At 37.2% G+C, this 24044-nt stretch overlaps 1 protein-coding gene and 1 pseudogene across 1 annotated transcript; one reads left to right on the plus strand and one right to left on the minus strand.

Annotated features, from left to right (window-relative positions):
- The first annotated feature begins 17487 nt into the window (after nt 1–17487).
- LOC133087036 (olfactory receptor 10J1-like) lies at nt 17488–18484 on the plus strand (annotated as a pseudogene).
- A 1949-nt stretch (nt 18485–20433) lies between these two features.
- LOC133088077 (mucosal pentraxin-like) lies at nt 20434–23626 on the minus strand. The gene is made up of 2 exons (XM_061185861.1): nt 23563–23626; nt 20434–21023 (listed from the first exon to the last, which is right to left on the minus strand). Exons 1-2 carry the CDS (start codon nt 23624–23626, stop codon nt 20434–20436), a joined length of 654 nt encoding a protein of 217 aa, XP_061041844.1.
- Nucleotides 23627–24044: the final 418 nt, after the last annotated feature.

Raw genomic sequence — 24044 nt, forward strand, 5'->3', positions numbered from 1 at the left:
GTCCCATACATGATAAATCCAAGGAGAAACATGCCAAGACACATATTAATCGAACTATCAAAAATTAAATTCAAAGAAAAGTATTAAAAGCAGCAAGGGAAAAGCAACAAATAACATACAAAGGAAACCTCATAAGGTTAACAGCTGATCTTTCAGCAGAAACTCTGCAAGCCAGAAGGGAATGGCAGGACATATTTAAAGTGATGAAAGGGAAAAACCTGCAACCAAGACTACACTACCCAGCAAGGATCTCATTCAGATTCGATGGAGAAATTAAAATCTTTACGGAAGCAAAAGCTAAGAGAATTCAGCATCACCAAACCAGCTTTACAACAAATGCTAAAGGAACTTCTCTAGGCAGGAAACACAAGAGAAGGAAAAGATCTACAATAACAAACTCAAAACAATTAAGAAAATGGCAATAGGAACATACATATCGATAACTACCTTAAATGTAAATGGATTAAATGCTCCCACCAAAAGACATAGACTGGCTGAATAGATACAAAAACAGGACCCGTATACATGTTGTCTACAAGAGACTGGCTTCAGACCTCAGGACACATACAGACTGAAAGTGAGGGGATGGAAAAAGATATTCCATGCAAAAGGAAATCAAAAGAAAGCTGGAGTAGCAATACTCATATCAGACAAAATAGACTTTAAAATAAAGACTATTACAAGATACAAAGAAGGACACTACATAATGATCAAGGGATCGATCCAAGAAGATATAACAATTATAAATATTTATTCACCCAACATAGGAGCACCTCAACACATAAGGTAAATGCTAACAGCCATAAAAGGGGAAATGGACAGTAGCACAATAATACTAGGGGACTTTAAAACCCCACTTTCAACAATGGACAGATTATCCAAAATTAAAATAAATAAGGAAACACAAGCTTTAAAAGACACATTAGACCAGATAGACTTAATTGATATTTATAGGACATTCCACCCAAAAACAACAGAATATACTTTCTTCTCGAGTGCTCATGGAATGTTCTCCAGGATACATCATATCTTGGGTCACAAATCAAGCCTCGGTAAATTTAAGAAAATTGAAATCATATCAAGTATCTTTTACGAGCACAACGTTATGAGACTAGATATTAATTATAGGAAAAATCTGTAAAAAATACAAACATATGGGGGCTAAACAATATGCTACTAAATAACCAAGAGGTCACTGAAGAAATCACAGAGGAAATCAAAAAATACCTAGAAACAGATGGCAATGAAAACACAATGACCCAAAACCTATGGGATACAGCAAAAGCAGTTCTAAGAGGGAAGTTTATAACAATAAAATCCTTCCTTAAGAAACAAGAAACATCTCAAATAAACAACCTAACCTTACACCTAAAGCAATTAGAGAAAGAAGAACAAAAAACCCCAAAGTTAGCAGAAGGAAAGAAATCACAAAGATCAGATCAGAAATAAATGAAAAAGAAATGAAGGAAACAATAGCAAAGATCAATAAAACTAAAAGCTGGTTCTTTAAGATAAACAAAATTAATAAAACTTTAGCCAGACTCATCAAGAAGAAAAGGGAGAAGACTCAAATAAACAGAATTAGAAATGAAAAAGAAGTAACAACTGACACAGCAGAAATACAAAGGATCATGAGAGACTACTACAAACAACTATATGCCAAAAAAATGGACAACCTGGAAGAAATGGACAAATTCTTAGAAAAGCACAAACTTCCAACACTGAACCAAGAAGAAATAAAAAATATGAACAGACGAATCACAACACTGAAATTGAAACTGTGATTAAAAATCTTTCAATAAACAAAAGCCCCAGACTAGGTGGTTTCACAGGTGAATTCCATCAAACATTTAGAGAAGAGCTAACACCTATCATTCTTAAATTCTTCCAAAATATAGCAGAGAGAGGAACACTTCCAAACTCATTCTATGAGGCCTCCATCACCCTGATACCAAACCCAGAGAAAGATGTTACAAAAAAAGAAAACTACAGACCAATATCACTGATGAACATAGATGCAAATATCCTCAACAAAATACTAACAAACAGAATCCAACAACACATTAAAAGGATCATACACCATGATCAAGTGGGGTTTATTCCAGGAATGCAAGGATTCTTCAATATATGCAAATCTGAAAAGAGATTTGCATGATCTGAAAAAGAAATTAAGGAAACACTCCCATTTACCACTGCAACAAAAAGAATAAAATACCTAGGAATAAACCTTCCTAAGGAGACAAAACACCTGTATGCAGAAAATTATAAGACACTGATGAAAGAAATTAAAGATGATACAAATAGATGGCGAGATATACCATGTTCTTGGATTGGAAGACTCAACATTGTGAAAATGACTCTACTACCCAAAGCAATCTACAGATTCAATGCAATCCCTAACAAACCACCAATGGCATTTTTCACAGAACTAGAACAAAAAATTTTACAATTTGTATGGAAACACAAAAAATGCTGAATAACCAAAGCAATCTGGAGAAAGAAAAACAGAACTGGATGAATGAGGCTCCCTGAGTTCAGACTGTACTACAAAGCTACAGTAATCAAGACAGTATGGTACTGACACAAAAAAGAAATATTGATCAATGGAACAGGATAGAAAGCCCAGAGACAAACCCATGCACATATGGTTACCTTATTTTGACAAAGGAGGCAATAATATACAATGGAGAAAAGACAGCTTGTTCAATAAGTGGTGTGGGGAAAGCTGGACATGTAAAAAAATGAAATTAGAACACGTCCTAACACCATACACAAAAATAAACTCAAAATGGATTAAAGACCTACATGTAAGACCAGACACTATAACATCTTAGAGGAAAACATAGGCAGAACACTCTACGACATCAATCACAGAAAGATTCTTTGTGACCCAGCTCCTAGAGAAATGGAAATAAAAACACAAATAAACAAATGGGACCTAATGAAACTTAAAAGCTTTTGCACAGCAAAGGAAACCATAAACAAGATGAAAAGACAACCCTCAGAATGGGAGAAAATATTTGCAAATGAAGCAAGTGACAAAGGATTAATCTCCAAAACATACCAGCAGCTCATGCAGCTCAATATCAAAAAAACAAACAACCCAATCCAAAAATGGGCAGAAGACCTAAATAGACATTTCTCCAAAGAAGATATACAGATTGCCAACAGACACATGAAAGGATGCTCAACATCATTAATCATTAGAGAAATGCAAATCAAAACTACAATGAGGTATCACTTCACACCAATCAGAATGGCCATCATCAAAAAATCTAGAAACAATAAATGCTAGAGAGGGTGTGGAGAAAAGGGAACACTCTTGCACTGTTGGTGGGAATGTAAATTGATACAGCCACTATGGAGAATAGTATGGAGGTTCCTTTAAAAACTAAAAATAGAACTACCATACAACCCAGCAGTCCCACTACTGGGCATATACCCTGAAAAAACCATAATTCAAAAAGAGTCATGTACCAAAATGTTCATTGCAGCTCTATTTACAATAGCCAGGACATGGAAGCAACCTAAGTGTCCATCATCGGATGAATGGATAAAGAAGATATGGCACATACATACAATGGAGTATTACTCAGCCATAAAAAGAAATGAAATGGAATTATTTGTAGTGAGGTGGATGGAGTTAGAGTCTGTCATACAGAGTGAAGTAAGTCAGAAAGAGAAAAACAAATACAGTATGCTAACACACATATATGGAATCTAAGGGAAAATAAAGGTCATGAAAAACCTAGTGGCAAGACAGGAATAAAGACACAGACCTACTAGAGAATGGACTTGAGGATATGGGGAGGGGGAGGAGTAAGATGTGACAGGGTGAGAGAGTGGCATGGACATATATACACTACCAAATGTAAAATAGATATCTAGTGGGAAGCAACCGCATAGCACAGGGAGATCAGCTCAGTGCTTTGTGGCCACCTAGAGGGGTGGGATAGGGAGGGTGGGAGGGAGGGAGACACAAGAGGGAAGAGATATGGGAACATATGTATATGTATAACTGATTCACTTTGTTATAAAGCAGAAACTAACACACCATTGTAAAGCAATTATACTCCAATAAAGATATTTAAAAAAAAAAAAAAAAAAAAAAGACATGTACCACAACGTTCACTCCAGCACTATTTACAATAGCCAGGACATGGACGCAACCTAAGTGTCCATCGACAGATGAATGGATAAAGAAGATGTGGCATATATATACAATGGAATATTACTCGGCCATAAAAGGAAACGAAATTTAGTTATTTGTAGTGAGGTGGATAGACGTAGAGTCTGTCATACAGAGTGAAGTAAGTCAGAAAGAGAAAAACAAATATCGTATACTAAAACATATATAAGGAATCTAAAAAAAAAAAAAAAAATGGTTCTGATGAACCTAGGGGCAGGACAGGAATAAAGACACAGAGGTAGAGAATGGACTTGAAGACACAGGGAGGGGGAAGGGTAAGCTGGGACAAAGTGAAAGAGTAACATTGACATATATACACTACCGAATATAAAATAGATAGCTAGTGGGAAGCAGCTGCCTAGCACAGGGAGATCAGCTCCGTGCTTTGTTACCACCTAGTGGGGTGGGTTAGGGAGGGTGAGAAGGAGGCGCAAGAGGGAGGGGATATGGGGATATATGTATACATATAACCGATTCACTTTGTTTTACAGCAGAAACTTGCACAACATTGTAAAGCAATTATACTCCAATAAAGATGATTTAAAAAAAGCATACTAAAGACATCCTTGATGACGCTTTATCTCCAATTGTTTATCTTTCATGGGAATCACCAATCTTTGCATCTCTTCTTCATACTCTTCAATGAATTCCTATGGTAATTATATCATAGAATATTTTCTTTTATAACTGATGTCCTACCAGCCCTATTGAGATATGTAAAATATGTGCAAGATAGGGTCTTCTAATACTCTTTCTGTATTCTAACCACAGGATATTTAACTATAAATTTAATTAACTTGAAATTCAATATAATAAAGTCAATAAATGAAGAAGAAGTTGAAATTCCTGGTGCTGCCTAATTCTGATCATGTCACACGTCACATAGCTGAAGAAAGGGGGTCTTCCTTTGACCTACCTTTACAGTCTGTTTGTGAACAAACAGACCTTTCAGGAACTACAAGCAATTTGACGCTCTATGGCACATCCATGGCTATGTACTTGGCTTTATGGATTATTTTGAAATGTGTTACTCAGAATGTGTTGCCAGAATGAAAGGAAAATGAAAAAATGGCACAGATTCTTTAATTGTGAGTCACTCTCTTTTCCTCTGGATGCCATCATTTACCCCTCATTTCTAGAACTTTATTTTTTCCTGTTTAGAGAATCATTTCTGAATGATTGCAGGCACCACTCCCACCCCCTCCTATATTTCTACCATCTTACATCTCTGCTAATTATAAGATATAGGCTTGCTGGAATATGACTATTTGTAGTCACATATCATCAACCAATCAAAATGAATAGTCTGTTTTCACTGGTTGGAATGGAATGCACACTAGACTCAGAAATAGAGAACCCAGTTTGAATTCCAGTTATACTCAATTCTATTCAATATCTTTCACTCTTGCCCTAATTGATGAAATAAACTTTCATGCCAAAAAAAAAAAAAAAATCGGTAGAAGAAATGACATGATTAGAAAAGCATTGTTTGCATCACCTAATAAAAAACTGATTTAGCCAAAAGTCGTTAAAAGATGAAATGATGAAAGGTTGATGGGATCAATTTGAATAGAGCATTAGGCTGTTTCTCCCTGAAACACTGATCAATTTAGCATTGCTGAGAGTAGTATAATCAAACGATATGTGCCTCCTGATGAGGGTTGACAGATAAAATATAGGATGCCTAGTAAAATTTGATTTTCAGATAAACAATAATTTTTAATATAAGTATGACCCATACAATATTTGGGATATCCTTATCCTTAAAACGTTATTTGTTAGTTATTTAGTATTCAAATTTAGATAGGTGTCTTGTATATGTATGTGTTAAACTTGATAATCCTACTTGATGTAATGCAAAATTTTAACATATATATATTGTATAGTTTAACATAGTTATATATATGGCTTAATAAGTATAATATAGTTTATAGCATATATATATATATTTAATATAGTTTAATAAATTGAACTTGCATCTAATTAAGCCTTTGGAACTGACTTCCAATCTGCAGGAAACACAGGATATAGAAGAACAAATTTAATGGTACAATGAGTAAGTAGATATCCAGAAGATGAAACTTTGACCTGGTTTTTAAACATATCAATGAAATGAAAAAACAAAGACGGGCGGGTGGGGGTGGGGAGAACGGCAGAATGCTCTAGACCAAAGATGCTCAAATGAGGATGATTTTGCCCCTGGGGGATATTTGGCAATATTTAGAGGCATTTTTGGTTTTCTCTAATGTAGTGGGGGGAGAGGAAATGATGCTACTAGCACGTAGTAGTTAGAGGCCAGGGGTGCTGCTAAACATCTTGTAACACACGCAGCAATCTCCCTCCTCACTCCCCTCTCACCTTCCACACACACAACAAAGAATTATTAGGCCCAAAATGTCAACGGTGCTGCTGTTGAGAAACTCTGATCTAGTCTAAAAAAACTTTAAAGATTTACCAACCACATGTAAAGCACAACGATCATGTGAATCTTGAAACCGTACTATAATATGGAGCACTTCTATGATTGAAGGCAAGATAGCTATTTAAGAAGAATAATGTAGAAAAATTTTTTATTGATATGGGAAAGGTTCACAATACATTGCTAAGAGAAAAAACAGACTGGATATAAAGAAGTTTGTTTAACATACCCTCATGTTGCTAAAAAGGAGAAAGGGCTACAAAAATAAAAACCATCCCATTTTTGCCATAAACGTAAGTGTGTGTGTGTAAACAGATACAAACATATGAATACATAGAAAAATGATCAGAAAACCAGTCATCAAAATGTTTGTAGTGTTGGGCTTCCCTGGTGGCGCAGTGGTTAAGAATCCGCCTGCCAATGCAGGGGACACGGGTTCGAGCCCTGGTCCGGGAAGATCCCACATGCCGCAGAGCAACTAAGTCCATGCACCACAACTACTGAGCCTGCACTCTAGAGCCTGCGAGCCACAACTACTGAGCCTGTGTGCCACAACTACTGAAGCCCGCCTGCCTAGAGCCCATGCTTCGTAACAAGTGAAGCCACCACAATGAGAAGCCTGCACACCACAACGAAGAGTAGCCCCCGCTCACCGCAACTGGAGAAAGCCTGCGCACAGCAACAAAGACCCAACACAGCCAAAAATAAATAAATAAATAAAATTTTAAAAAAAATGTTTATAGTGTTGATATTTCTAAGTTGGAGATCAGAAGTGATTGGTGTCTTATTTTTCCTTTCCTGTTTTTTCTATAATGAACGTATATTACTTTTTTTAATCAGAGGGAAAATAGAATAATTTTAGAAAGAAAATTATTAGTCAAAGTTTAATATCCTTATGGCCATTCCCTTTTACATGGTAGAGCTAAAATGGTTTCTCAAACATCTCCCAAGGGTACAGAGACCATCTTGATGGAGAGGTTGTGCTGAGCCAGAAACTCAACTTACTGGAGTGGAAAGCTACTGCTGTTTCATACTCTCTCCAGAATAAGCTGAGAATGAACCAAAGGGAGCACGAGGGATGGGTCTGAAGTATCTTCTGTCCTTTCCAAACACGGGAGATGGACCTCTCTAAATGGGAGAATTAGGCTGAGATGTATGTAAGTGAGACACAAGGAAATAGGCTGTAGGCTGAAACTGGACAAGAGAAGCCCTGGCTCCTATAAACACTCTGCTTGCTCTGATCTTATTTGAATAACTTTCAGGAAGTTGGCTGCTCTCTAATCCTGAAAAAACAAAATTTAGGGTCTTCTCTTTGTAAACTTATCCAGTATATTTATGGTTTACTTGGCTAAAACTCAATGCAGTATTAGTTTCTGAAACCTCCAAAATCCCCCAAAGTGAGTAAGCAAATGAAAGCATCTCTCTCATCTACTATCCAAGTTCCTAACCAAGTCCTTGAGATAAGCTCTAGGGTTCTCTCATCCTTACCTTCTAAGTACCCTGGAGGGATTTTGAAACAGATGGTCCCAGGAGACTTGGGGTACAGGGATTTGCTCCTCTTGGGGAAAATAAATATCCAAAGCTCCTGAAATTTGTAGTTTAACAGACTGCATTTTTTTTCCTGGGCCACTTCCCAAGCCAAAGGAACAAATGCCCCCAGCCTAAGGAATATAGCGATAATTGGAGGTTCTCTCTGATACTAGAAGAGCTGAGTTTTTCTTGATTTGTGGGTTTTAGCTTTCCTTTTAAATGCCTCTTGAATACATGGTGTTTTCACCTGCTTCCTCTGAATAGAGTCAGCCTTCAATGTCTTTTAAAGATCACTATCTGGAAAGTGCCTCCTCCTTCTTATTGCTAAGGTCAGGCACAGCGAGTGGCTATTGGCAGAACTAAATGAAAATGGAATGCATGGTATTTTCCAAGACATTACTGTTTTCCCTCTATGGTTTGCAGTATTTTTTGGTTATATTGATTCTCTTGTTCATTAATATTACATTTTTTCATGCTCATCTTGCTGTGGTAATGGATTCAAGGACATGAAATTTAGCTGAGACATTATAATGATCTCGAAATATTTTAAATATTATCAGGTTGAAAAGGAAATAGAAGGTGGGATAATGTGGGGATATGGCAAGTTGCAGGGAGAGAGAAATTGAGTTAATAGGAAGTAACATTTTCTAAAAATTAGGGCCACTCAAAAATAGAATTGATGATCGTATATGGATCTATGTAATGAGATAGTATGCACCATTAGAAATGAAAAGAGTGAGATAGATTTACAGTACCATTATGGAAAGTATTCAAGATATAATATTAACGGAAAAAAGCTAGTTGTAAATTGGTATGTGCAGTCTAATTCCATTTGTGTAAAGTTGAAATGATACAGAAATATACATAATTGTACAAAGAAATTTTCTAGACAGAAATAAACAAATTAAAACAAACAAACAAACATAAATCATGTTTACCTCTGGACCAGAGAATGCAAAGTACAGAAAGAGAAAACTAACTTTTCCGGTTATACCCTTCTATACAGATGGCTTTTTTTTCCCCCTGAAGCATTTTTATAATATGAAAAGCCTAGTTTTATTTTTTTAAGTAAACTTAGTTTCTTTTAAAAAAAACAAGGGGATGCTAACTTGTAAGATAATGAAATTCCAATCATTGGAAGCACTGAAGCAGAGTTTAGGGGCTATTTTTGAGGAGTGCTGTGCTTTTAAAATTACCTCCTAAATCTAAGATCCTATGATTCAGTTACATTTAAAGGATGTAAAGCTACCACAAACATGAATTTTTCCACCTTGCTTCCAATTGGAAGCAAAGGCTTGGATAATGAAACGAATAAGATTAACCCCTTGCCTAGGACTGGTTGTCAGGTCTAAGCAGAAAATGATGCCCCTAGAAGGAAACACTTTTACTTTTTTTAGCATGGAGAGATATTTTTGGCTAAAGATCCAGAATCCAAGGAAACAGAAAGTGGTGTAAAGTGTTGCTTTTTTTCATTGACGTGAATTCCACAGAAGGAGGCTGCCATTTTGTGTCAGTTATCATGCTCTTACCATCCTAGCGTTACCACTTATCAGTTCTTTGCCATCTTAAGGAGTCCCCGTTTTCCTGAGCGAGTGACGGGGGAGGAGATGGAATTGCAGGAATGCACAAGCTCCATTCAATCTTTTCTCTTCTATAGCCTAGCTTTTTTTTTTTTTTTTTAATTCCCCTTCATATAGGTAGGATTGATTTTTCCAGTTACATAAGCTTTGAATTTTGTCTTGTTCAGTAATACGTCATGAATCTCAGTTAAACAGAAGCGATTAAAGATTAGCCCATCACCACATCTCAGAGGAAAAGGAACACATATTTTGCTCTACATTTTCTCTATATTTTGAAAATACTTTATATTTTTCTGCTTTGCAACATCTGCCCTCATTCAGCTACTTGCATCCCAATATAGTAATAGTCAGAAATGGTTCTGTCTTTATTTAAAATTTTAATATTTTGTTCATCTTGGATTGTTGCATTCATTTTTTTTTAAATACTGCATTAAATCTAATTCATCTTGATTACTGAGTTTTTTTTTTGGTTCTCCCTTAAATTCTGCACCCAAGGTGAGGCCTCACTAGCCACATTCTATTTCCAGCCACTCTTCAGAAAGTTTTTCTTTTTACCAACTACCATCTTTCTTTAAAAACTGAAGATAATTTCCTCTGAATCTGGCCCTTGGGTACTCAAATTTCTATAAAATGCCTGTTCAGAGACTTTAAGTTAGTTGTACATTATATTGTCAACTTTTTCTTCTCCAAGGTAAATTAACCCACTACTTTCACCTTTTCTCCTCAATTCTCTGCAGCCTCATTAGAAAGTTCCATTTTGGAAAAGAATTTAACAGTTTTGTTTTTGTGTTTAGAAGAGAATAATTAAGAAGAAAATCTTGAATATATAGAAAGCATAAAAAGAAAATTAATTTAAGATAATTCATTACCCAGAAAAAAATATTTTTAGCATTTTGGTATATTTACTTCCAGGCTTTTTCAAAGGCATGTGTGCCATTGAATGTGTTTCCTTTCTTTGTTAATTCCTTTTTTCCTTTTCTTTATTTTTACCAAATTATGATCTATTTATCTATCTATGTATTATCTATCTAATGTATTTTTCTATATCAGCCCTTTTAGACATATAATGGCTGCATAGTTGTCAGCAGATGGATATAATTTATTTAATCATTCCTGTATCCATTTACATTATTTTTGGTATTCATTATTATAAATAATATCATAAAAATTTCTTATATATATATCCTGATACATATCTCTGATTATTTCCTTAAAATAAATACTTGGAAGTGGAAATATCAAGCCAAGGAAAATGGACATGCATTGTCACTAATATGCTAATATTTCATATACTTATTTAGACAGGTCCAAATTTTGCCAGTTTTCACAATGTTTTTCAGTTTTTCCAAGTTTTTCCTAATATAATCTCACTCCCAGAATGAGGAAAATGCATTAATTATTTTTAATAAAAGCAAAACAAAACAAAAAATGTTTATTCTTCCTCATCAGCTTTGTAGTCATAATGCTTCTCAGGCAGTTGTGGTGCAGAACAAATTACACTGGCTTTAAAATTTAAAAAGTGGATCAAGGACTTAATAATTTTGGACAAATCACCTAATCCTAGGTGTCTTTAGGTTCCCCATCTGCAAAATGGAGATAATTCTTACCTAACATATGGGATAGTTATGCTGTTAAATAATATAGATAAAAACTCTTTATAAACTAAAAAGTGCCATAAGGGACTATTACTGTTGTTGTTGTTATTATTATTAAACTTTTTTTATTAATGAGAACTTTCTGATCCTCAGTAACTCCCCAGTAGGGAATAGAGAGAGATGTGCAAACTGGTTTCCCCAAAGATACCTGTTTATAATTCTGAAGGAATCAGAGAAGAGTGTTCAGAGTCTAGGAGTGAGTCAAACTACCTGTGAAAATCCAAATCTAAGCACAAGGTAGAAAACACACAGAAATACACACCATCCATGAGAACAGTTACGGTGCGGCACTAAGCAATTGAACTACACTATAGAGAGCTTGGATTGATCGGTTGTATTTAGTCCTGAGACTTTCTGGGCAAGAGGAGACTTGAGGTAAGTACTGAAAAAAAAATAGAGGAATGTGGCTTGTTGAAAAATAATGTGTATGTGTGTGGGAGACAGGGGCAGTCAAATTGGAAGCTATTCAATGATTTGTGAAAAGCGTTCATGAACGGTGCAAAAAAGTGGAACAGAGAGAAAGCAAAAACTTATGTCTTGTTGGAGCAGAGAGCATTGTCTTGTTTGGCAATTTAGCAGGGAAGATGTCTGAGAAGATGATAAAACTGTGCCTTAAACAAAAGTAGAAGAGTTGTGGGCATAGTTGGAAAATTTGTTTTAGGTAAAAAAATCTGAAACTGTAATCCATGAGAAAATTCTTTCCAAATTTAACTATGGATTTACTATTTCTTTAGCCTCAGTTTTCCCCTAACACCAATGTCCTAAAACACCAGAAAACTTTTTCCACACTTGACATAGCCTTCCTTCCTTCTATCTTATCCCATCCCTATTCATTCGTTTGTATAAATCCCCATACATGAAATTGTTTCCTGATTGTGTTTTTCTTTTTTTTTTTTGAATTTTTGAATTTTATTATTTTATACAGCAGGTTCTTATTAGTTATCCATTTTATACGTATTAGTGTATATATGTCAATCCCAATCTCCCAATTCATCACACCACCACCACCCCACACCACCACTTTCCACCATTTGGTGTCCATACGTTTGTTCTGTACATCCGTGTCTCAATTTCTGCCCTGCAAACCAGTTCATCTGTACCATTTTTCTAGGTTCCACATATATGTGTTAATATACGATATTTGTTTTTCTTTTTCTGACTTACTTCACTCTGTATGACAGTCTCTAGATTCATCCACGTCTCTACAAATGACCCAATTTCATTCCTTTCTGTAGCTGAGTAATATTCCATTGTATATATGTACCACATCTTTATCCATTCATCTGTCAATGGACATTTAGGTTGCTTCCATGACCTGGCTATGGTAAATAGTGCTGCAATGAACATTGGGGTGCATGTGTCTTTTTGAATTATGGTTTTCTCTGGGTATATGCCCAGTAGTGGGATTGCTGGGTTATATGGTAGTTCTATTTTTAGTTTTTTAAGGAACCTCCATACTATTCTCCATAATAGCTGTATCAATTTACATTTCCACAAACAGTGCAAGAGGATTCGCTTTTCTCCACACCCTCTCCAGCATTTGTTGTTTGTAGATTTTCTGATGATGCCCATTCAAACTGGTGTGAGTTGATACCTCATTGTAGTTTTGATTTGCATTTCTCTAATAATTAATGATGTTGAGCATCTTTTCATGTGCTTCTTGACCATCTGTATGTCTTCTTTGGAGAAATGTCTATTTAGGTCTTCTGCCCATTTTTGGATTGGGTTGTTTCTTTTTTTTAATATTGAGCTGCATGAGCTGTTTATATATTTTGGAGATTAATCCCTTCTCCGCTGATTCGTTTGCAAATATTTTCTCCCATTCTGAGGGTTGTCTTTTCATCTTGTTTGTAGTTTCCTTTGCTTGGCAAAACCTTTTAAGTTTTATTAGGTCCCATTTGTTTATTTTTGTTTTTATTTCCATTACTCTAGGAGGTGGATCAAAGAAGATCTTGCTGTGATTTATGTCAAAGAGTGTTCTTCCTATGTTTTCCTCTAAGAGTTTTATAGTGTCTCATCTTACATTTAGGTCTCTAATCCATTTTGAGTTTAATTTTGTGTATGGTGTTAGGGAGTGTTCTAATTTCATTCTTTTACATGTAGCTGTCCAGTTTTCCCAGCACCACTTATTGAAGAGGCTGTCTTTTCTCCATTGTATATTCTTGCCTCCTTTGTCATAGATTAGGTGACCATAGGTGCATGAATTTATACCTGGGCTTTCTATCCTGTTTCATTGATCTATATTTCTGTTTTTGTGACAGTACCATACTGTCTTGATTACTGTAGCTTTGTAGTATTGTCTGAAGTCAGGGAGTATGATTTCTCCAGCTCCATTTTTTTCCCTCGAGACTGCTTTGGCTATTCGGGGTCTTTTGTGTCTCCATACATATTTGAAGATTTTTTGATATAGCTCTGTAAAAAATGCCATTTGATAGGGATTGCATTGAATCTGTATTTTGCTTTGGGTAGTATAGTCATTTTCACAATATTGATTCTTCCAATCCAAGAACATGGTATATCTCTCCATCTGTTGGTATCATCTTTAATTTCTTTCATCATTGTCTTAAAGTTTTCTGCATACAGGTCTTTTGTCTCCTTAGTTAGGTTTAATCCTAGGTATTTTATTCTTTTTGTTACAATGGTAAACGGGAGTGTTTCCTTAATTTCTCTTTCAGATTTTTCATCATTAGTGTATAAGAATGTAAGAGATTTCTGTGCATTAATTTTGTATCCTGCAACTTTACCAAATTCATTGGTTAGCTCTAGTAGTTTTCTGGTGGCATCTTTAGGATTCTCTATGTATAGTATCATGTCATCTGCAAACAGTGACAGTTTTACTTCTTTTCCAATTTGTATTCCTTTTATTTCTTTTTCTTCTCTGATTGCCATGGCTAGGACTTCCAAAACTATGTTGAATAATAGTGGTGAGAGTGGACATCCTTGTCTTGTTCCTGATTTTAGAGGAAATGCTTTCAGTTTTTCACCATTGAAATGATGTTTGCTGTGGGTTTGTCATATATAACCTTTATTATGTTGAGGTAGGTTCCCTCTATGCCCACTTTCTGGAGAGTTTTTATCATAAATCGATGTTGAATTTTGTTGAAAGCTTTTTCTGCATCCATTGAAATGATCACATGGTTTTTATTCTTCAATTTGCTAATATGGTGTATCACATTGATTGATTTGTGTATATTGAGGAATCCTTGCATCCCTGGGATATATCCCACTTGATCATGGTGTATGATCTTTTTAATGTGTTGTTGGATTCTGTTTGCTACTATTTTGTTGAGGATTTTTGCATCTATATTCATCAGTGATATGGGTCTGTAATTTTCTTTTTTGTAGTATCTTTGTCTGGTCTTGGTATCAGGGTGATGTTGGCCTCATAGAATGAGTTTGGGAGTGTTCCTTCCTCTGCAATATTTTGGAAGAGTTTGAGGAGGATGTGTGTTAGCTCTTCTCTAAATGTTTGATTGAATTCACCTGTGAATCCATCTGGTCCTGGACTTTTGTTTGTTGGAAGATTTTAAATCACAGTTTCAATTTCATTACTTGTGATTGGTCTGTTCATGTTTTCTATTTCTTCCTGGTTCAGTCTTGGAAGGTTATACCTTTCTAAGAATTTGTTCATTTCTTCCAGGCTGTCCATTTTATTGGCATAGAGTTGCTTGTAGTAGTCTCTTAGGATGCTTTGTATTTCTGTGTTGTCTGTTGTAACTTCTCCTTTTTCATTTCTAATTTTATTGATTGCAGTCCTCTCCCTCTTTTTCTTGATGAATCTGGCTAATGGTTTATCAATTTTGTTTATCTTCTCAAAGAACCAGCTTTTAGTTCTATTGATCTTTGCTATTGTTTTCTTTGTTTTTATTTCATTTATTTCTGCTCTGATCTTTATGATTTCTTTCCCTCTACTAACTTTGGGTTTTGTTTGTTCTTCTTTCTCTAGTTCCTTTAGGTGTAAGGTTAGATTATTTATTTGAGATTTTTTACTTCTTTTTTGAGGTAGGCTTGTATTGCTATAAACTTCCCTCTTAGAACTGCTTTTGCTGCATCCCATAGGTTTTGGATTGTCGTCTTTTTGTTGTCATTTGTCTCTAGATATTTTTTGATTTCCTCTTTGATTTCTTCAGCGATCTCTTGATTATTTAGTAACGTATTGTTTAGCCTCCATGTGTTTGTGTTTTTTACTTTTTTTTTCCCTGTAATTGATTTCTAATCTCATAGTGTTGTGGTCAGAAAAGATGCTTGATATGATTTCAATTTTCTTAAATTTACTGAGGCTTGATTTGTGACCCAAGATGTGATCTATCCTGAAGAATGTTCCATGAGCGCTTGAGAAGAAAGTGTAATCTGCTGTTTTTGGATGGAATGTCCTATCAATATCAATTAAATCTATCTGGTCTATTGTGTCATTTAAAGCTTCTGTTTCCTTATTAATTTTCTCTTTGGGTGATCTGTCCATTGGTGTAGGTGAGGTGTTAAAGCCCCCAACTGTTATTGTGTTACTATCAATTTCCTCTTTTACAGCTGTTAGCATTTGCGTTATGTATTGAGGTGCTCCTATGTTGGGGGCATATATATTTATAATTGTTATATCTTCTGCTTGGATTGATCCCTTGATCATTATGTAGTGTCCTTCCTTGTCTCTTGTAACATTCTTTATTTTATCTGATATGAGTATTGCTACTCCAGCTTTCTTTTGATTTCCATTTTCATGGAATATATTTTTCCATCCCCTCACTTTCAGTCTGTATGTGTCCCTAGGTCTGAAGTGGGTCTCTTGTAGACAGCATATATATGGGTCTTGTTTTTGTATCCTTTCAGCGAGCCTGTGTCTTTTGTTTGGAACATTTAATCCATTCACATTTAAGGTAATTATCGATATGTATGTTCCCATTACCATTTTCTTAATTGTTTTGGGTTTGTTTTTGTAGGTCCTTTTCTTCTCTTGTGTTTCCCACTTAGAGAAGTTACTTTAGCATTTGTTGTAGAGCTGGTTTGGTGGTGCTGAATTCTCTTAGCTTTTGCTTGTCTGTAAAGCTTTTGATTTCTCCATTGAATCTGAATGAGATCCTTGCCGAGTAGAGTAATCTTGGCTGTAGGTTCTTCCCTTTCATCACTTTAAGTATATCATGCCACTCCCTTCTGGCTTGTAGAGTTTCTACTGAGAAATCAGCTGTTAACCTTATGGGAGTTCCCTCGTATGTTATTTGTCATTTTTCCTTTGTTACTTTCAATAATTTTTGTTTGTCTTTAATTTTTGTCAATTTGATTGCTATGTGTCTCTGTATGTTTCTCCTTGGGGTTATCCTGCCTGGGACTCTGCATTTCCTGGATTTGTGTGGCTATTTCCTTTCCCATGTTAGGGAAGTTTTTGACTATAATCTCTTCAAATATTTTCTCAGGTCCTTTCTCCCTCTCTTCTCCTTCTGGGACCCCTATAATGAGAATGTTTTTGCATTTAGTGTTGTCCCAGAGGTCTCTTAGGCTGTCTTCATTTCTCTTCATTCTTTTTTCTTTATTCTCTTCCGCAGGAGTGAATTCCACCATTCGGTCTTCCAGGTCACTTATCTGTTCTTCTGCCTTGGTTATTCTGCTATTGATTCCTTCTAGTGTATTTTTCATTTCAGTTATTGTATTGTTCATCTCTGTTTGTTTGTTCTTTAATTCTTCTAGGTCTTTGTTAAACATTTCTTGCATCTTCTCGATCTTTGCCTCCATTCTTTTTCTGAGGTCCTGGATCATCTTCACTATCATTATTCTGAATTCTTTTTCTGGAAGGTTGCCTATCTCCACTTCATTTAGTTGTTTTTCTGAGCTTTTATCTTGTTCCTTCATCTGGTACATAGCCCTCTGCCTTTTCATCTTGTCTATCTTTCTGTGAATGTGGTTTTTGTTCCACAGCCTGCAGGATTGTATTTCTTCTTGCTTCTCTTGATTGTGTTTTTCTATCTTTTACCTATAAGTGAACAGCGGTCCTCGTTAACCGGACATCCGTCTGGAGCAGATCCTTGTTATTTCCTTCTCCTAGAATTCCCCTGCTCAAAGCACTGGACACTGATGTGTTCTGACTACTTGGCCTAAGTCTCCAGCTTTTGGACATGGAATTTATCAATGAAGACTGAGAACCATGCAGTGGTGAGTGAATTTATTTTCTAGGGTTTTACCAGCTTTCATGAACACAGCTCATCCTATTTGTGGTATTTCTTACCTTGTACCTTTTAACCTTGGCTGACAATGTCATCATTGTGACAGTTATCAGTATTGATCGCCACCTTCACACACCCATGTACTTTTTTCTTACTATGCTTTCCACTTCAGAGACCTTGTACACATTGGTCATTGTACTCAGATGCTCTCCAGCCTTGTAGGCCTGAGCCAACACATCTCCTTGGCTGGCTGTGCCACCCAGATGTTCTTTTTTATCACTTTGGCCATCAACAAGTGCTTTCTACTCACAGCAATGGGATATGACCGCTATGTGGATATCTGCAACCCCTTGAGGTACACAGTCATCATGAACAAGAGGTTGTGTGCCCAGCTGGTATGGGGGGCCTGCAGCATTGGGCTACTTGTGGCCACAATTCATATTTCCTCTGTGTTCAGGCTGCCCTTTTGTGACAGAGAGACGGCCCATTATTTTTGTTACATCCACCCACTTATGAAACTCTCCTGTGCTGACACCACTATACATGACATAATTAATTTCCTTGTCAGCTCACTCATTATTGTGGTGCCCATGGTTTTGGTCTTCATCTCCTATGTCCTCATCATCTCTACCATCCTCAGGATCACCTCTGCTGAGGGCCGGAAGAAGGCTTTTACCATCTGCACCTCCCCCCTCACTGTGGTCATTCTCCACTATGGCTGTGCCTCCACTCCCTACCCCAAGCCCAAGTCAGAGATCATGAGGGATCAGGACCAGCTGATTTCAATGACTTACACCATTTTTACTCCTCTCCTTAATCCTGTGGTGTATACTCTAAGGAACAAAGAGGTCAAGGATGCCCTTCACCATGCTGTTGGCAAAAACCTCTTGCCTAGGATCTTTGGTAGCTTGATATATACCCTGTCATACTCTGGGTATTTTTGTAATCGCAAGAAAAAATGATCCTATCATTCTTCCTCTACTCAGAGAGAGTTGCACAATTTGGTGGTAAGCCTGCATTAAAGAATTGAGTTTCCCTGACGTGAATTCTGTTTTTACCATCATTCTCCCATACCCTCTATTCATTTGGGGGGTTACCACCAGGCACATGGTCAGATGCTCCTCACAAAGTGGAAAGTTGGTAGGGAATAATAAGCAAGAGGGTGACTGATTGTTTCCATTTTGTTAATGCCAGAAAAGTGGGCTGCATAACGCCTGTTTGAGGTGATGGGTTGAAAGATCAACCTAAATGTCAGGTAGATATTGAGCTCTAAAACTTCAGAGGTAGCATGGTCGGTGGGCAACATTTGTGGAAAGCACAGTCAAAACCACCTTTCCGACTTATCACTTTCTCCTTTGGGCAATGACAAGAGTAACAGACTCTGACATTTCAGAAGAAATATTACCAGATTAAAACATTCTCACCTGCCTTGGAGACCCATGAAATTTTTTTTTTTCTCAATTTTGCTGAAGCTCACATTAGGACTGTTTCCTTGGTGAGTTTTGTATATTTACATGTTAGTGAGTAACTTGTCACACCCAGCAACTGAATTTCACTGCAGTTATACATGCTTTCTCTGGGAGTAATGCATATGCCATAATGTATTCACAAGTGTAGGGCTAGCTTTCTGAAGATCTGTTTTGAAATTAAATTTATTAAGGAAATTTCCTGGTGGTCCAGTGGTTAGGACTCCACAATTCCACTGCCGGTGGGCCGCGTTTGAACCCTGGTCAGGGAACCAAGATCCCACAAGCTGCATGGCCCAGCCCAAAAAAAAAAAAAAATAAAGGAATTAAATTTATTAATACCACCTCCCAACTAACTCTGGCTGTCTCAGATCTGGAAATTAGCCTGTGATTTTCATTCATCTCTATGTGGAGCCTGGGGTGATGCCTGTGTCTTGCCTTTGCCCTCTTCATTTCTATTTACATTGATGAACTCATTTTCTGTTAACCGTTGGGTACCTCATTCAAACTCTGAGTTTAAACACTTGCCTAAACAAGAGTCTGGGAGTCTCCCAATTCTTACTGTTATTGCCTTCTGAAGGGGAAAATTGTATTGATTTGTGAGAAAAGTTTAAGGCTTTAGGATGATTTGTCCTGGCATTCAAAAGAGGCAGAACTTGCCAAATGTCTTCCAGTCCATAAAGGGCTGACGTTAAAAGAAAAAAAGAAATTAGTCCATGTCTCCCACCCACTATCCTTCTTCTGCTTGAGGACAGTCCAAGTGTCCCCACTGAGGATGCATTGAAATTGCCTGTCAAACAAAGGACTTGGGACTCCCTAATTGTACCAGGGTCAAGAAGGGAAATCTTCATACTTACGGAGAACTATGTGCAGGAATATAAGCTTTGTCTCCCTAGAGGATCTACCTCCAAGAGAGTGAATGTGAAGAAGAGCCTCCAAGGCAGTTAATCTTTGCCTTTATCTGGGTTCCCTGAGAACACTTCTGAATCCTTTCCGGGTTAGGTTCAAGGGTAACAGTCACAACCTTGCTTTCTGAGAAAGCCCCATTGGAGATTTTCTATTCGGGGGTCCTGCTCATGATAGTAGCCCATTCTTGAAAGGCCTCTCTCAGCAGTCACATCATTTTTATAGATTGATGAACTTTTTTGCACTCAGGACCCCCACGGGGCATCCCACAGCTATACAGGGCTCTAGAAGATTGACAGCCATACTGAAAGCAGTGTGTTCCCCTGAGTTCCTATAGTTTGATGCTGCAGAAAATTATGTAATGTGTGCAACAACAAAGAATGTATATTAAAGGTCTACCTAGCCCTTGTGTCTTTAATGTAGTTTACACCATCTTAACGGAGTCAGAAAAATGGAAATCAATGTATTTAATTTCAAAGAGAATGTGTGAGTGACTATTATTAAACACAAATCATGTCTGAAGGGAGTGAGGCTTACACCTACAACTTGGGCTTCACCACCACATAGCCCCTAGCTTTATAAGTCAGGGCCCGCCAATTCAAGATGTTGCCATTATAACAGGAAGAGCACATATTCTTTAAGGGGACCACATGATCCCACAAGGACACATCCCAGATCTTCCCAACAAAGGATTGTTTTGCATCAAAACGTCCCCCAAAGGAATCCTGCTCCTGTCCCAGGATGATGCTTGCCTCTGCTCCCAAAGAGTACCCTTTCCTCAAACCCTTCCTCCCCACGGGCTTCCCATTCACCCAGAGTTCAGCAATCCCAGAAGCAGACTTCCAGCTGACACAGAGATGGATTGAGGCACAAGGGGACAGGGGGACCTTGAAAGTGACTCCGGTGTTCCCAATGTACAGCTTGTACTCTCCTACTTTGTCGACAAAGAGAAGCAGCTCATTGTCTGTAGACCTAGTGCTGTAGGAGAAGAGGCTGTAAGAGCGGGTGAGGTCTGTGGAGGCTTTCAGGCACAGAGTGAAACTTTTCAGCGGCTTCTTCACCCTGGGGATCAGGGACACATGGGCTTTGTTTGATTCTTTAGGGAAAATAAACACCTTCCCTCTCAAATCTGTGGAGAAAAAAAAAAAACAATGTGGCAAAAATTCTATCAATTCTTTTGTTCGATTTGCTCTCACTATGGATCATGGGCAGCTTCCTGATAGAGTATATACAGTGTTTACAAGGTGCCTGTAAGTGCATTATCTCAGTGATAGTATAAGCAAAATATTAGTGTTAAAAGGCAGGTTTTGCTACAGTTGTCCCGATAGAAAGAGGAATTAAAGATGTCCTATATCAACTCCCACTCTCATCTTCTTTGTAGGTTTCATCTGGGTAGAGCAGCAAACACCAGTGTAGAAAATGAAACACAGGGTACTTCCCTGGCGGTCCAGTGGTTAAGACTCTGTGCTTCCAGTGTAAGGGGCATGGGTTCCATCCCCAGTTGGGAAACTAAGATCCCACATGCTGCGTGGTGCAGCCAAAGAGAAAAAAATGAAAAAAAAAAAAAAAAAAGAAAATGAAACACAGATGACTCATGGAGTATAATGGTTAAAGTATGTACCACCCCATATTCTCCCATTGCTGATCATATTCTGAGATGTCAGTGATCTAAATATCACCGTATGTGTGGTTTGTGACCTTGTCAGTATACAAACCTGAAGCAAAATAGCTTGGTTAGCCAGAGAGTGGTGTTTTGAATAACCTATAACTGATAGTGATATGATAGAAAAGTGGGTGTCTCAAACTTGAGAAGCGGGGGTTGGGCTTATTGGGTACAATAGAAAGGGAGAAAAAAAGAGTGCCAGGACATTAAAGCTTTTTTACTGCTAATAAAACCTAACTTTTTTGTAGCACTTATGCATCACAAAGTAAATTTTTCCCTTTAGTTTGATGTCATCCTTATACCCATTTCATAGACGAAGAAACTGCGGGTCAGAGTTCAGCAACTTCACAAAGGCAATTCAATTAGTTTGGGAGAAACTGGTTCTCTACTTAAAGTCCAAGATTCTTCTAAAATTTCATATTTCCTCTCACGTGACCCAGACTAAAGGATTGAGAAGGATCAGAGAACGAACACCCTAATACCTGTAATAACCTCTTTTTCTAATAAAAGTTGCACATCCCTTCTTGTTCTCTCAAGTGAGAGGTAATGGTGTTCCCAAGTAGTAAAAAAAAAGCCAGCTGTCCTTTCTCTAGCCCTGGGGCTTCCTTCTGCCAGGCATGTCCTTACTCATCAGCATCTGTAGTGGTTTTAAGAATATGTCTGAAATAATTCTCCTCTCCTTGACTGTAGGCTAACTTGCTGCTAATGAATAGAATACAGCAGAACTGAGGAAGACAGAAGATGAGATTTTGAAAAGACTGCTTTTTTTTTTTTTTTTTAGCTGCTTCCAAGTTTTATTTCTTTTTTAAAAAAATTTTAATTTAGTTTTTATTTTATATTGGAGTATAGTTGATTTACAATGTTGTGTTGGTTTCAGGTGTACAGCTAAGTGATTCAGTTATACATATACATATATCCATTCTTTTTCAGATTCTTTTCCCATATAGGTTATAACACAGTATTGAATAGATTTCCCTGTGCTATGCAGTAGGTCCTTGTTGGTTATCCATTTTATATATAGTAGTGTGTACATGTTAATCCCAAACTCCTAATTTATCCCTCCCCCCAGTGTTTCCCCTTTAGTAGCTGTAAGGTTTTTTTTTTTTCTATGTCTGTGAGTCTGTTTCTGTTTTGTGAATAAGTTCATTTGTATCCATTTCTTTTTAGTTTTCACATATAAATGTTATCATATATTTGTCTTTCTCTGTCTGAGAAAGGTCCATCCATGTTGCTGCAAATGGTATTCATTATTTTTAATGGTTGAGTAATATTCCATTGTATATACATACCACATTGTCTTTATACATTCATCTGTCAATGGACATTTAGGCTGCTTCCATGTCTTGGCTATAGTAAACAGTGCTACAATGAACACTGGGGTACATGTATCTTTTCTAATTATAGTTTTCTCTGGATATATCCAGGAATGGGATTGCTAGATCATATGGTAGTTCTATTTTGAGTTTTTTAAGAAAGACTGTGCTTTTGGGCTGGGCCCTTTCTCTCTGTTAGATCACTCACTGTTGGAGAAGCCAGCTGTCATGTCATAGGCTGCTTGATAGAAAGGTCCATATGGCAAGGAACTAAGGGAAGCCTCCAGCCAACAGCCTGTGAAGAACTGAGGCCCTCAACCCAACAGCCTGTAAGAGCTGAATCCTGATGATAACCATGTGAATGAGCTTGGAAGCAGATCCTCCCTAAGTCGAGCCTTCAGATGAGAGGACAGCTCTGGTTGATTGACTGCAAACTTATGAGAGACCTTGAGTCAGAATCATCCTGCCGAGCTATTCCCTGATTCCTGACCCACAGAAAGTATGAGATAATAAATGTTTGTTGTTTTAAGCTGCTAAATTTTAAGGTGATTTGTAATACTGCAATAGATAACTTATAACATCCTTCATTCACATCTTCCTCAAACAGCAACCCCAGTAGTAACAAAATGTGCTGTACTCCAGTTCCCCTGGGACTTGGAGAAAACTTTATCCCAGCAAGGCTCAGGACCTACCTTTCTGTGTCATACCCTCTGAGAGAAAGGTGAGAAGCAGGACACCCAGAAGAAGCTTCTCCATCCTGTGCTCCTTGGGTCTTCAGGAGTAGTGGGAGGAACAGCAGTGGTCCTACCAATGGAAAGGTGCTTACTGTTTGACTTCTTATATTGTGCTTTTAGAGGCACAGCCTTTGTTCCAGCAACAGAAGGCAAAGCTATAAATGGTAAATATTAACTGAACCAGGATAGAATTTGGAAACAAATTTGTTTACTTTCTGGTCTATTGCTTCAGTTGTAGGGTCTTTCCTTTCCTTTTTAAGTGTTCTATTTCCTGCTGAACTGTCCTGTTCATGTCTCCCCACAAGAAAAAGAGGCTCTATGTCCTCCTAAAGGGACATTTAATTACCTAATATATGTAAGGAAATTGTGGCAGTCTGTTGTTAGTTCTGTCAGATGGGCATCCTCGTGGAGCTTCTGGAGGAACCATTTCCCCCCTGTGT

The sequence above is a fragment of the Eubalaena glacialis genome, chromosome 3 (assembly GCF_028564815.1).
Source record: "Eubalaena glacialis isolate mEubGla1 chromosome 3, mEubGla1.1.hap2.+ XY, whole genome shotgun sequence".
Lineage (NCBI taxonomy): Eukaryota > Metazoa > Chordata > Mammalia > Artiodactyla > Balaenidae > Eubalaena > Eubalaena glacialis.

Bases quoted from the DNA above. Each gene is read 5' to 3' on its own strand.
- LOC133088077 (XM_061185861.1), bottom strand. From the start codon at position 23,626: ATGGAGAAGCTTCTTCTGGGTGTCCTGCTTCTCACCTTTCTCTCAGAG. The intron at 21,024-23,562 runs GTAGGTCCTGAG...TTTTCTCCACAG, and splicing joins AGAGGGTATGACACAGAAAG to ATTTGAGAGGGAAGGTGTTT.